Source organism: Zosterops lateralis (genome assembly GCF_965231275.1).
Source record: "Zosterops lateralis genome assembly, chromosome: 4".
Taxonomy (NCBI): Eukaryota; Metazoa; Chordata; class Aves; order Passeriformes; family Zosteropidae; genus Zosterops; species Zosterops lateralis.
The window spans coordinates 14,948,359-14,962,445 of record NC_139765.1 but is presented as its reverse complement, the minus strand read 5'-3'; the positions used below and the strand labels follow the sequence as shown (position 1 = coordinate 14,962,445).

Genomic DNA, 14,087 nt, shown 5'->3' with positions numbered 1-14,087 from the left:
AATCCCTCCCAACGTAGCAATTAGCATCATTCACTGACTTGACCTACATTCTCAAAGCGTCTAGACAGAATTCACCACTGATAGTTTAGGAGGATGAGAGTGGAGAGGTGGGTTGGTTTCTTTAGCAGGGAAAAAAAAAAGTTTCTAGATGAATTTTTGGTCTATGTTAGAAGAATCAAGAACGCATCAAGATACACTGTTACAGAGAGAGATGTGGAGGAAGAGGTCCCCTGTCAGTATAAATCAGACCCCAAGAGCAGTGTGTGAGAACCAAGCTGGTTTTATCAGCTGGGATCTGGCCTAAGAACCTCAGCCTAATCCATTAGTCTGTGCTGCTGAAAAATATTGAGTGGTACAGATGAAATGAAAGAAGTGCAGCAAAGAACTATAATTAGCCTGGGGGGAAAAAACCCAACATTATCTACACACTGGTAACAAGGTTAGAAACATCACATGTCCTGTGTTTCAGACTTTTTAAATATACATATATATAAAATAATGCCCTATATTCCTTCATAGCTTATGTCCCTAGAAGCAAAGACATGCCAACAGACCTAGACATGATTTAAAGCTATAGGCCAAAAGGTAAGTTTACTAGTGTGTATAAAATTGTGCTGATAAGCAACATAACCTTACAGCTGAGGACTCTGAAGTTTATTACTATGTAGCACACAAGGCCTTTGCTTACCCTGTCCATACACACACATATGATTCCACAGCACCAAATCAATGATGACCAGAAAAAGCACACTGGCAGAAGGCTAAGGCCTCAAGTAATAGAGCTGAACTAACTAAAAGCACTTACTGGCATCCTCCCTGAATATGCCCAACTACTCCTGCCCCATGCCCTTCACTCAGAGCACAGAAGCTGCCTCTTCACGTGGTCTGCAGTGCACCAATGTTCCCAGCAGGGTCACCCCTGGATGCTGAGGCTGGCAGTGCAATCACACCTTGTCCTGCCTCCTCTGCCCCCTGCCAGGTACAGAACATGGCTGCAAAGTCCCTCTGGAGATTGTGGGGTCCTTGCCACACCACAGCCTGTGAGCAGCTGATGACAGGGGATTCCTTGGCCCCTAGCAGAGAAACCTGCTCTATTAAGGCCCCTGAAGATAAATCATCACAAACATACCAAAGTGAAGAAAAGCTTTTCCTTATCATAAAGTAACATGTAATACAATAAATCCCCAAGCAATGCATGTGCTAGGTAAAGAGATTCCCTAAAAGGGTACCTAAAAATATCTTAAGGGTTACACAAGGTTATCAAACATTTATAAGAAATCAGTATTGTCATACCAGCTTGGATGAATTAACACAGAGGCCTGACCCAAATCACGGCCAGTTTAAAATTCTCAGGATGAAAACATGATTATCTTCCAACCAGATTTGGACCAATATGTCCAAATTAAACCAAAACAGGGCAAAGTTTTAACGGTGGCCAGTGCAGTAGGTTTCAGAGATGAGGAGCCATTTTGGTTGTGCAAAATTATCTATCATTTAAGAGCTGAGAAATAATTCCACTTTGGTTTTCACACAGTGAAGTCAGCCAGCTGTATCTGAAATGGGAGGTGATCCATTTAGCTGGCAATGGGGAGGAGCTCAGGCTGCACAGAGCAAACTGCAAAACTGGTAAGTGCTGTTGTGCTTCACACCCTGGGGCCTCTTTTGCAAAACATTTAACCACTTGGTTGCCCTCAAAGGCATCGAACCAAGGGTGCTCTGGAAAAAAAAAAAGACCAATTAAGGAATTTTCTAAACTATGACCTTGCCCAACTATGCTGACCAGTTGGGGTCAATCTCAGCTTTCTCCTATCACTTTGCTGACCTCAAGTGGCTGAGCAATGCAGCCATCCCTTATGACACAAGTAATCATTGTTTATGTGAAGCTTTAAACTATTTTAAAAAAACCCAAACACAGAAGTTGTTAATGGATACTGGAATGATTCAGAGAACCCAGCAGGATCACTGTGAAGGGAAACAGACTTTACAGTGGAGGCTGACCCATGTCAAGATGGTAACACTTGCAAAACAGACTACAACAGCATTTGTCCTCTCATTGTCACCTCAGGTAAAATAATAAGGCACTTGCATAGAAGAATAGGGCATTACCTAGAAAAGCACATCTGTACACCAGAACTCAGTACTAGCTCATGGAGTCAGGCACTTGTTTCACTCTCACTGATGTGAAACACCTTCTTAAAAGGACATAGAGGGGACTGATCCACAGTCCCCTCTAATCCACCAAATCCCTCCCATTCAACTCACTGAATTTTGAGTCAGGCCCGAGGCTGAGAAATAGGATGCTGAAGGAAGAAAGTCTAAAGAGAATGAAGAATAAGAAAGCAGCTGATATGACAGCTGCTGTAATAAAATACAAATTCAATATTTTACAAAATAGAATAGTTGCAGGAAATACCTACTGTACAGAATAAAAAAATACTTGTAAGGCTAGGTTAGTTTTCCCTTATTTATCATTAGGGAAAAAAAAAAAGAAAAAAGAGCTTCAAATTACTTTTTTTTTTTAATTGACTTCTGGTAAACTGTAAAGTAGCTATGCTAGCCTGCTGAATTAGGTTTTTCACATTAGATCCATCCTCAATGGAGCACAAGTGCCCTTCTGTAGGAACCAGATAAAACCCTGCTCAAATTCTGGACTGAGTTCAACTATGCCCCTGCAAGGACAAATTGCAAGAAGCACAGCTCAGGCAAAGGCATGACCAGGATACTGAGAGAGAGAGAGAGAGGGGACACTTGAAGACAACAAAAACATGGGACAAAAAGGAAAAAAAGCACGGAGAAGAGTACTGGACTGGGATCAGACCTGAATTCTGCTCTTGGCTTTCTCAATGAGCTGGGGCCACTCACTTCACCTCCCCACATGCTCATCTCATTCCTCTTTTGACAGGTCTCAGCTACTCAGATAAGAGGCTGCCCTGCCATACAGTTAATACTGTATCCTCCACCTCCAGTCATGAGCTGGGCCTATCTGTACCCAAAGCAGATCACATCTCTGGAAAAGCAGGTAAGAGGAAAATAAGACACATGGCTTTATTTCAGGACAATTCAAGCTTAAGGGGAGGAAATGAGTGTTCTGTGATGTCTGTGTGTCTGATTTCAGGGTCTGTCCAGATCACTTGCACAGTTAGGAAAGCTCAGTTCTCTTCATTGCAACTGCTTGAACAGAATTTTTCAAAGCTAATAAATACTATTTACAACAGTAACAGGAACATGGCAAGGAAAGGAAAACACAAGACAGTCTGAGACTGGGTCTACACAAGAATTTTCATCAACCTGCTAAAAGCCAATAAATTAAATCCATATGGTCCTCTCAGGAGGCACTTCTGGTTTAAGCCTTATATTGATTTAGTTTGTTGGGAAAGAACTTATTTAAGCTAAACAGATTAGCCTTAGGCAGACTAAAGGGCGTCCATTTAAAATATTGCATAAATGTCACAAAACCTGGTTTCTAAACAGATTTAGTCAAACTAGTGTAATTGTCCCACACAGAGTGTGGTAAGACAGTGACTGATCTTTGCTTAAAATCTCAAGGGTAGAAGCAGGGAAGCCTACCAGGACTGCTTTCAATATACAGAGAAACCTACCCTGCTAAATGATGAAGAGACTGGAGGGGAGAAGAGAAAGAGCTGGGGGGGGACAATTCAGCAGTATCATGGACCAGCCCTCTCCTGCCTGTGCTGTGATCTCAGCAGTGTCAGGGCCCTTTCTTGTCCCTCAGAAGCAGGCTGCACATGTGCTTCTCCGTCCCCCCAAAAGGCTCAAGTGCTGTAGACCAGTAGGCACAGAGCTGTGGTGAGACTCTCAGCACCATCATGCTGCATCTCCTCTCTCTCTCAATTACCTTCTCCCAAGAAATCTATCACCCACATGCTCCCATTGGTTTCGCACAACTCACCCTTCCCCAGAATGTCTTTGTGCTCAGATCAGGCTGTGTGCATGTACAGGCACACACACCCACCAGTCACTGGCACACTGCTGGCATCATCTGCCATCATAATTCAATCCTGCCCTTGCAGTGGTAGACAGGAAAGGGATAAAAGCAGAGACAGGGACTGTGTGCGATGTGAGGAAGGGAGTTACAAAGACAAGAAATCCCATCTGTAGTCACAGCCTTACGAGTCAATGAAGAAGTTGAATTCCTTCTCTTTTGTACTTTGGTTCACTGAGGATGACAAGTCAGGGGAACTTTGGTTGAAAATATGTGGGAAAGAGGGAAGTCAAGAAAAAAGGCCTTTTTTATTTTTAAGAGGTGGCGTTGACTCTTCTATCTATTTCAATTATCTTCAGTGTTTCGTTTCCTTCTAGTTCAGAGCTGACTCTGTAGGGAACAAAAAACCAAAGGTTAACACCAACGGTAATTTTTTAAAATACATATCCTGCTTGATTTGCCTAATGCTAAAGAGCCATTCAGTATTTATCAGGTAGGTATTTGTCAGTTAGCTGAGTCTGGTAACATACTGAATTTTACTGAAGTAGCCATCTCTTTGGTTCTAGGCAAGCAAAGGTGCAGCAGAAAGAAGCATACCTATTTAAAGCAGTAACACTCTCTCTTTTCAGAGGCCTGCAAAACTCACATTTATGCTAAAAAAAAAATCCCTTACATTTATGCTAAAAGTGAATGAACTCAGTGCAGGAACTTAAGGAGCCAGATAATTTTACATGTCTGTCTCTTGAGACTGAGTCCTGCAAACTTTCTGCAGTAATGCTTTAGTAATATCACTGCTGTGAGAAACTCCAGCTCTTCGTGCCCTAACCTGTTTGAAATTCCAGTGAGTCACATCTCACACTTCCATACAACTGCCAAAAGCTTATGCCTTTGGGAAGCACACAAGTGCTTTAAAGAAGTGGGTAGGCCCAACTAACAGGCTTAGGGTTAAGTTTCTGGCAGAAGTACTGAGGTTGGTAGCTGTATTACTACAGTTCTATTGCAACTGCTTCTCCAGAGCAACAGTGACTTTGCCTATAGGCTCTCCAGATAAAAACCAAACACTTACTTCATGCTTCACAGTGTCCAGCATAGCTGAGCTGCTAGCCTAACCTCTGACTTTCAAGCATGAACAAGAGTGACCCAGAACACCTGTGTGACAAGCAGCCCACCCTGCACTCACCTGTGCTGCTGCAGGCCCAGCAGCACTGATTTCTCTAGCCTTGTCTCATTGGCTATTGTGAACTGCATGATATCATCCTGCTGTGTCCCTGACACAGCTTCCAAGGGTAGTGTTGTGAATTTGGAGGTGTCTGTTTGCCTGTCATTGCGATCTGCAAAGGAGATCGGGCTTGATGGCTCCTCCAGTTGGTGAGGCTCTTCATAAATTAGCAGACTCCTTGACCTCACTGCATACGAAAACAGAAGGCAAAATGAGATGAGCAACAGACAGCTCAGAGAACAGCCCTGGTCATTTTAGGAAATAGAAACTGTTAGGGCAGAGCCAAAGCTGCAAAGGCCTTTTCATAGTGATCAACTGGCAATTTGATAGCTGAAGAAAGAAACCACAGGAATAGTGCACGTAGGGATCATAAAGCTCTAAATAATTCACAAAACAAGAACAAAATTAAATAATAATTTTGATAATATATTGGTTCATTATGGCTATGTTATACTAACAGTTTCCCATTCAGTACTTGGACTCTTTGATAACACTGGCAAAGAAAATAGCAACTGAAATAATTTGTGCATTTTAGCAGTATGAACATTTGCTACTGAGTAGAAACCTTGCTACCTTTCACAGACCACTAACTTTAGTTCCGCAAACAGGCAAAAAAATTTTTCAACAGAAGTACCAAGCAGGCTAGTGGGGAAAAGGTGTTCCTCATTTTTATGAAGTCTGCTGCCATCAGCACAGTTTGCCAAGCTATCCTTCTGAGAAAAACACAGGTATATTTAAAAAATGGCCATTTAAGGAGCAAAAGTGCAAGAGGTGCTGGAGAAGGGGGTTAGGAATGGGTGTTGAAGTACAAACAAGGAAAGAGCAAGACTGGAATAGCTGTCACTTACCAATGGAATCTGTGTAGGACTCCGGTGAGGAATGCTGCCTGGGCAACACCATCTTTGTAGCAGAAGGATACGGCCCATAGCTCTGAGAGAAGCTGCCAAAAACTACTGCAAAGCACAGCACCACCATCTGGCAAAGGGAGGATGCAGGAAAGGTGAGTGCACTTGACCCACATGCGCACATAAGAACTGACGCTTTATCAAAACAAATCATTTGAGGCCATTCTCATCACTACATACCTAGCAAAGGCACCTGGACAATAACAATTCAGTGTTTTAAGGGGCACATTTCATTGTTTTCAATGTCTTCACCATTCTGACCAGCTGCCTCATTTACACACAAAGTTTGAAATGCAGATAAAGTGTCGTGTGTGTTTTACAGGTACTGCTGAGGATTTCCAAGCATATTTCTGCTGCTGGTCCCAGTCTTGCTTCCAAGTGACAGTGAGGCTAGATTGGGAGAACAGCTTAGGCCTTGTAAATGATTTCCATCAATTTACACCACTTCAGGTATAAAGGGAACTTGCTAGCTGAGTGTAACGAGGGAAAAGAAAATGTTTCATTTCTACTTATTTTCTTATCTTGACTACTACTACTACTGAAATAGGACAGAGGTAGATTTGCAGCCTCAGTCATACTTTGATTTGGCTGAGCAAGTTTATTTTTATTGGTATCAAAAGCACTGAGTCTCAAAGGTCACCCTCATTATCATTCTACAACCCTAGACACCATTTCCACCATGTAATATTGCAGGAAATAATAAAGTGGGTGACTTGGAGGAGCATTCCTCCTTCTTTCATCACTGCAGCACCCAACCAAAACTAGGAGCCTAGTCTCCTCCAGAACTCAGTACCTTTCCACTATCATTAATCTTCAACAGTCACAAGTCTCACCTCCCTCAAAATTGTCAAATCATGAAAAGGAGCTCCCCAAGCTGCAAATTTGCCATTGAGAGGTTTTGCAAAACAGGAGATGTGCCTTTGAGGAGTGGAAAGAGATTCTAATTCCCTTACAATTCCCAGCCTTAGGGACACTCACCATAAGACAGGTCCCTGTTTGTGTGCTAGCTGCCTTACACGAGCGGGACACTTTGCCAGCAACCATGGCTTGGAGTCTCTGCAACTGCTGCAGAAGGGTTCTGGAAAGCAAAGACAACAAACAAGCATCACACACACTGACCTGCTGGTTGGTTAAATAGATTTTTGTTTCAAATTGCACACATGGAAATAATACAGCATTTAAGACAAGGCAGAGATAGTTAAAGTCTTCTCCTTAAAATTACTAGCAAGCAAAGTTTTTAATTTTACAAAGTTTTAACATTGGTATTACCACTGGAACTTTCAAGATCTTTTGCTTTTCCTTCAGCTGATGTCCCTGAACAATTACTTCTTCAGTACTTTTGGTAAGTTCTTATAAATAAAAATTGTATTTTCAGTGTTTCTATACAAAATGGCACATAAACAACTGAAACTGCTCTACATGCAAGTGACCAGTTTCAAGTATTACCTGACTCTATGTCATGAATTCAGCAGGAGTTTTGCCATTATTTTTAAATATCCAGAATTGAGTTTATAACTGCTCTAGTTAGTTATCAAAATGTCCAACTGTTCTAGTTGGTGATACAGTTGGTTATCAAAACCTTCTTTTTCCCAGAAACCTGCTGTTTAGTGGTTTAGAACACATGCTGGTTGACTTTTAAAGAGAAGGACTTAAAACCAGACATAGGCAGACTTCACTTCTCACAATCATTTATAAAATAAAACACTTCAATGCTATTTGTTAAATCCTGCAGAGCTGGCAAAAATTGCAGATGCTTCAAGTGGCTACTCTGACTGGGTCTTTCAGAGGTCCCAACCACAACGACAATTCTCTGGTGGCTGGAGTCAACAGTCCCAGACCAGAAGAGCCTTTCTGATTGCTTATTTTCTTTGTCTGCTGTAGCATCAATTACTACAGCCAGAATAGAAGTAATGTAAATGGGAAATGATCTCAAAGTATGATTGGTACAGAGTTTTCACAGCAGTCTTTTTAACAATCTATGAGCAACCCAAACACCTGTCCTCAACACAAATGTATAATTTTGTATCAAGATGGTAAATTTGCTGTTTGTTTCCAAGTTTACTTTTCACTTCTTCTGTAAGTTTCACAATCTACTGTGGAGGATACCCCATAGAAACTCCAGATGACAGTTTTAGAGGCTGTAATGTCAAAAGCTAAAGCAAGACGCAAGGTCAGGATGTCAGAGAAAATAGAAGGAGTATTTTAAGACCAAACTGGCTAAAAGCTAATTGTAGGACAGACCCAGAGGTGCCTTCAAAGCTCAATATACACTGGGGTCTGCCTATTTTCATAGATTTTTTTAATCATCAATGCTCATTGCTAATTAAGGTTTAATGAATTCAAGGACTTCAGGAATACATTCTGAAATGAGCACAAGGCATTCTCACAGCACAGATTTATCTGGGCCAGCAGATCCTTCTCAACTTGTTAAGAAAAGATATCTTGCATGCTCTTGAGAGCATGGCTTACTCTGCAACTCAGTATTTAAAAAAGAGAGCGTTATGCCCAGTGCAATCCTTTACTCAGTAATACAGAGACCACAGGCAAATTCAGAGATACCAACAGTGTCCACCACATAAATGAGACCATCCTAATTCCCTGCTCCCTTTGGCACCTCTCTCCAGTTCCTCCTGACATCCACTGTATGGCACAAGGTTCACCAGTCTTGTGCACATCATTTCCTGGCACAGAACACGTAGCCCACAGTATTACCACCATGTGCTAACAGCTTTGTTAGACAGCAATGCCCTTTCAACCCTGAACTTTCTGTGCTATTTTGGAAGACTAGATCTTTCCCTCATGTCAGGCCTGACTCATTGGGCTTGATGCAGAACAGCTCTGCAGAGTGAGGAGGAAGGAGCTCTCCTCCTCCTCAGCTCGGGGGCTGGCAGCAGCAGCACCCTTAAAATGCTGATCATTCTTGCCACTTTTTGTGGAGGCGTCAGTGAGAAAACAGCTAATGGCTGGTGAGGAAATCAACAGAGAAGAGGCAATTCTCCTCATTTTGCTCATCTCTGCCTTTTCATGCTCAATTTAAAAAACCTGTTGGGCAGAGTGGGCCCAGAGAGCTGATTATAAAACAGACTCTTTGGAAAGTGTGATTAGGCAGGTATTCTGAGGTCTCCTATACACAGAGGAAGATTCATCCCCCACCTTATTTACCAAATACCTTCACATAAAATGCCTTTCTTCCCCAAGTAATTTATCAGTTCGAACAGAGCTCCTGGGTTTTTTTCTCAACAGACAAGGACTCAGTGTGTGGAGCTTACAGGATACAAGTGCATTTCCAAACTGTGAGCAAGAACCAAGGCAAGAACAAGAAACAAGTCTGATCAGAGACAACATCAGTTTATCCTGCCACTGCCAAAATGGGACACTCTTTGGTGCTTGTATTCTCTATTTGAATCTGCAATGGTGGAAGACTGGATTCTGAGGTTAAAAGATTCCCATGCAAAAGCTTGTGACTGGACAGCTGCATGGGTGATCTGGACCAGGAGTGGCAAAACGAGCAGATCTCTGCCCTGCAGAAAAGGGACTTCCCTAAACTATGATGCTGCCTCTAAATAGCAGTAGAAAGGCCACAAATGCTTTTAGTGGAATTTACTGTCTATGGCTAAGTCCTAACAGGAGAAAATGCAATCTGAAGACAGCATGCTAAGGGGGTTTGCACCCACAGGGATTATTTTCACTGTGTCTGACACCTTTCCCAGGGATATTCAATTAGAGGGTCAATTCCGTAGGAGGGTGTGAGTGTGCTTTCACGCTTTTCCTTGCCAATGGAGGCACCTCATAGGAAAGCTGTAAAGTGACTGAAGACTCCTGCACTTCCTCCCACATACTGACAGCAAACTTGGTCTGTCTGTGAGGTCTTGGTTTTGGTGCATATTCACTATATATTCATCCTCAGAAGACACCTTTTCCCTACCAAGGTATAGACCAAGTCAAGCCTTCCCCTCTGCTTTCAGTGATACTTTAATTAAGGAGAGAAAACTTGTCACTACAGAACCACCTGGGAAATCTCCTGGAGTCAGTGTTTCTGTTTAAAATCCAACATTGATTCAAACAAACAAAAAAACTCAAACAAATAATATCTTCTACGGAACACCAAACACTTTATCTTAAGCAAAAGTTTTTAGAGGATTGTTCCTATAGTGTGAGGAACAAAGCCTAATCCTGATAAGGAGAGAGAAAAATTATTCTTTTACTCTACACAGAGGTTCCTTTTCTGCCTGGCCCATTTGTAGGAAAGGGGACAAATTCCAAAGTAAGGTTTTCCCTAAAATACACTTAAACCCATATTTTTCCCTCATTTGAATTACAAAGAAAATCTCCAGCAATTTTTTGTAAAAGATGTTTCAGCACGAAAACCAATGTCCTGCTGGTCTGAAAGTAAGGAGCTACTCTAGAGCTGCCAAGGTTTGTCAAATATTGTAAAGGTGGCCTGAAATTATGTGCAAGATATCTCATTGCAACTTAAACCTAGATCCTTTACTCCTTGAAAATGATTTGGTAAAATGACTTTACCAGTGTCAAATGAAAGAATAGCCACGCAAATCAGTGAAGTCTGACAGCTTTGGGGCTGATAAACCCTTGGTGGGTCAGACTGATGTGCAACTTGATCTTCAGGAGTTGGAGAAATGGAAGAATATACCATTTTTATTTATAAGACATTGCCTTTAAAGTGCTTGTTAGTGCAGATCTACACAGCTGGCTACTGTTACTCCATGGCAGCAACTCTGGCAGCCACTTGCATTCACTGTCCATGTGTGACACTCTCAACCATACATGCACTAGATATGTCTATCATTTCTCCAAGAAAAGGGATCATCAAGATATTTACAAATACAGACTCAACAAAAGTGAGAAGCAAAAGCACTTCTTAACACATCATACCCAGAACCAGATGTTTCAAAATTGTCTTTAAGCCCAAACAGACCTGGCTCCCAGGTAGACAACACTGGTGTCAGAGAATGTTTGCAACACTCTGGATCACTGGCAGTTTCTGCCTTTGGTCTCAGTGTCAAAATGTGAGTGGGTCAAGCCTTCCTGGTGACTGGGACAACTTATTTCAACACCCAGCACCAGCTTCTTCTCACACCCTTTGCTTTCTAAGAAAGCAGTGCTCCACAGGTTTAGATGCTACTCAAACCAATGGCTCACTTGTGGCTGTAAGACAAAACAGGTAAGCGTGTAATAATGTGCTGCCTTAGTTTTGAGAAAACTGCCTAGGAAGGAACTTGGATGGGTTTCTTTTAAGGGATTGAGTCACACGAATTAAGAGAGGTAGCATATGCTAGTGTTCTAATACTAAAGCCGACAAAAATGCTGCATTCACCCACTCAGAGTAATGAGAATTAAAAACTCCAGCATCTTGATCCCCAGCCTTCTGCCTTGTCTTTTAAGATATGTAAATGACAAAGGAGATGCTCCTAGATGCAAATTTTTTGACCATACTTGCACCTTTGACGTGACATCTTTTCAGAACCAGACTTCAGGTTAAGGCTGGCTTTCAAGGAAGAATCTTCTAATTTTTTTCATGTTACTGAGATTAATGAAGGAACACTTTCATCAGAAAAAAAATCTAGTGTTTCCATGGTTTGGAGCCAGATTTTGAAATGCAAGCAGGGTTTCCCTGAAGTCTTAGGTATCTATCTATACAAATGTTTTCTATATATAGCTTAACATACACTTAAAATACGATTGCACATACTGAAAGGAAACTGCTGTTCAATAGTTGTATGTTTTGGAAATTGCCCTTCAGTTCCTCTCAATCCAGCTAGACTACACAAACGTGATAGTGACTGAGAGCAATACATGTTCATGAACTTTTAGGTAAGCAACTACAGCTCAATTTTCCAGCAAGGTAAAAATCCAGCTTTGTCTGCATCTACACTTGAATGCACCATTTTAACATGTAATCATAGATCTTATTTTCTTATTATCTTTCTTCCACTCTTAACAGTCTTTCACAATGGGAAAACAGCTCTGGTGTCTGTAAATCTACTTTTAGATAATACGTTCAATGATGTCTTCATTTTTCACTGAAATGAAAATACTCAAAGTTACAGCTAAAGTCAACTAGGGCTCTGCCTTGGGCATATTAAATAAGATATATGTGTGCATAACTGTGCTAGGGACTTCGAAAAATAAAGTCCTAAACAGATAAATTCAGGTGTCTGACACACCAAACTGACACTAAGTAATTTTGACCACCACTGCTCCAAACTTAGATTCCTGACTGCATGTAGGAGATGAAAGTTCCAGCTATAGGATGCTGTGAAGACAAGTTCTGAAACATGTTAACAGTTTCTGGATGTCACACCAAGGCTCTGTGTAAATACCAGTGAGGAAATGAGATATTTTGAATTCATTGTAGAATGTGGATAATGTACATTTGTCCAGACCAGGAACCATTCTCTGAATAAGACAGTTGCACAATTATACAGTAAATAGGAAAAATGGCTTTTTGGAGTTAAGGTGGAAAACTCTATAATATGATATGTTACAAAACTGAGGTTTGATGAATGCAAGCACTTTAACAAATTTCTCAGTACTTCACATGGAAGCCTTAGCAGATTTTAGACACAGTTGGTATCTAAACAGCCAAAACAGCATTGCCACGAATTACAAGAATTTCTGTGCAGAAGGATGAACATCTGCTTCTCTGCAAGAAATTATAGATCAATATCAATGCTATTGCAGAGGGAAGGAAACAATGCAACTCATCCCACATGGCCAAAGTATGAAGGATTTGGAGATAGTATCACTTACCTAAAACTTTTTAGAGCATTTAGCATGAAAGAATTACAATAATCAAATAATAGATAAGATGCTAAAGGTCCTTTCTGAAAGGATGGACAATACCAAAAAAGCTTTTCTCATGAGTACATCCTCAACAGCTCAGAGAAGAAAACAGCTCGCCAAATTTATCTTAACTGGGGAGATCAGCCGTGGGGTTGACAATATATTACTCCCAAGGGGATAGGATAATCTACAGCTGCACCTTTTCTTAAGAGAAGTTGGCTTCAGTACCTTCTGGGAGAGATTCTGCGTGAGACATCCCTTCTCCACACCTACAGAATAGTTCCTGTTTCTTTTATGTCAAACCCTGGCCAATGATATAAGAGGCACAGAACTGCCTTGGCTCTCTTCAGGCAAGCAGCAGATGTCTTTATGCATGAGCAGTGTGTGGGAGACACTCTCCAGCAAGTCACAGTACTACAGGGTCTGGCTTCATGAAATTAGAGATTTGATCCAGAGATTAGAAACAACACATGCCACTCAATTAGCAATGCACTGGCTGCCAGATCAGCTCTAGGGCCATTTTCCATGATCATGGGTCTTATCTTCAGAACCCAGCCTCCTCCCACACTTCAGTGTCACCATCATGTTCCTTGGTAATATTCAACCATCACTGCAACTGCCTCTAACTGGGATGTGTTAAGAGTGGGCTCATCTACTACCTACCTCATCTAGTACCTACTCAATGGAATTTGACACACTGAGCATAAGCCAGGATTGACACCGCACACTCTCAGCTGACACCCAATTAAAAGCTTAGCTATTCAACATTTTCTGTCATGTGTCCTTTGAAAAAGCCACCACTGAGTCACCCATTTCTTCAGAAATGAAGAAGCAAGAAGGTGATTTTCCCCTCCAAATGAAGGAAATTCTGGAGTGTGATAAAGTTAGAAGGGGGCACAATAATTGCAAGGGCATCTAGTAGTGCATAAGGAACTAATAATGACCCTTGAGTTTCAGCACTGTAATTTCTGGAAGTGTCATGTCTAAGGTTAAAGTTTCCTGGCAAAATTTCACTAAATAACGAAAATTGGGAGAGCTGGACTATAGATGTTTTTTTGTTTGTTTGTTTTGTATTACTAATTACATTCCCTTGGATAGTGGATGAACTCAGAAAAGAGTGCTGAAAGGTTTCTCAAGCACACAACAGGCTGGGGAGGCAGTTTAAGACATGACATCAAGAACTCCATGCTTTACATCCCACTGCAGTCACAGGCCT

At 41.4% G+C, this 14,087-nt stretch overlaps 1 protein-coding gene across 4 annotated transcripts in view; it reads right to left on the bottom strand.

The window, feature by feature from the left end:
* Positions 1-2,454: 2,454 nt before the first annotated feature.
* CREB3L2 (cAMP responsive element binding protein 3 like 2) overlaps positions 2,455-14,087 on the bottom strand; it is a 70,051-nt gene continuing 58,418 nt past the window's right edge. For all 4 annotated transcript variants that reach the window (XM_083859469.1, XM_083859470.1, XM_083859472.1 and 1 more), the window contains 4 exons: positions 7,046-7,145; positions 6,011-6,137; positions 5,124-5,349; positions 2,455-4,333 (listed from right to left, as the gene is read on the bottom strand). In XM_083859469.1, coding sequence (XP_083715595.1) covers positions 4,258-4,333; positions 5,124-5,349; positions 6,011-6,137; positions 7,046-7,145 — 529 coding nt within the window. In that variant the 3' untranslated portion in view covers positions 2,455-4,257. The remainder of the gene's footprint in view (positions 4,334-5,123; positions 5,350-6,010; positions 6,138-7,045; positions 7,146-14,087) is intronic.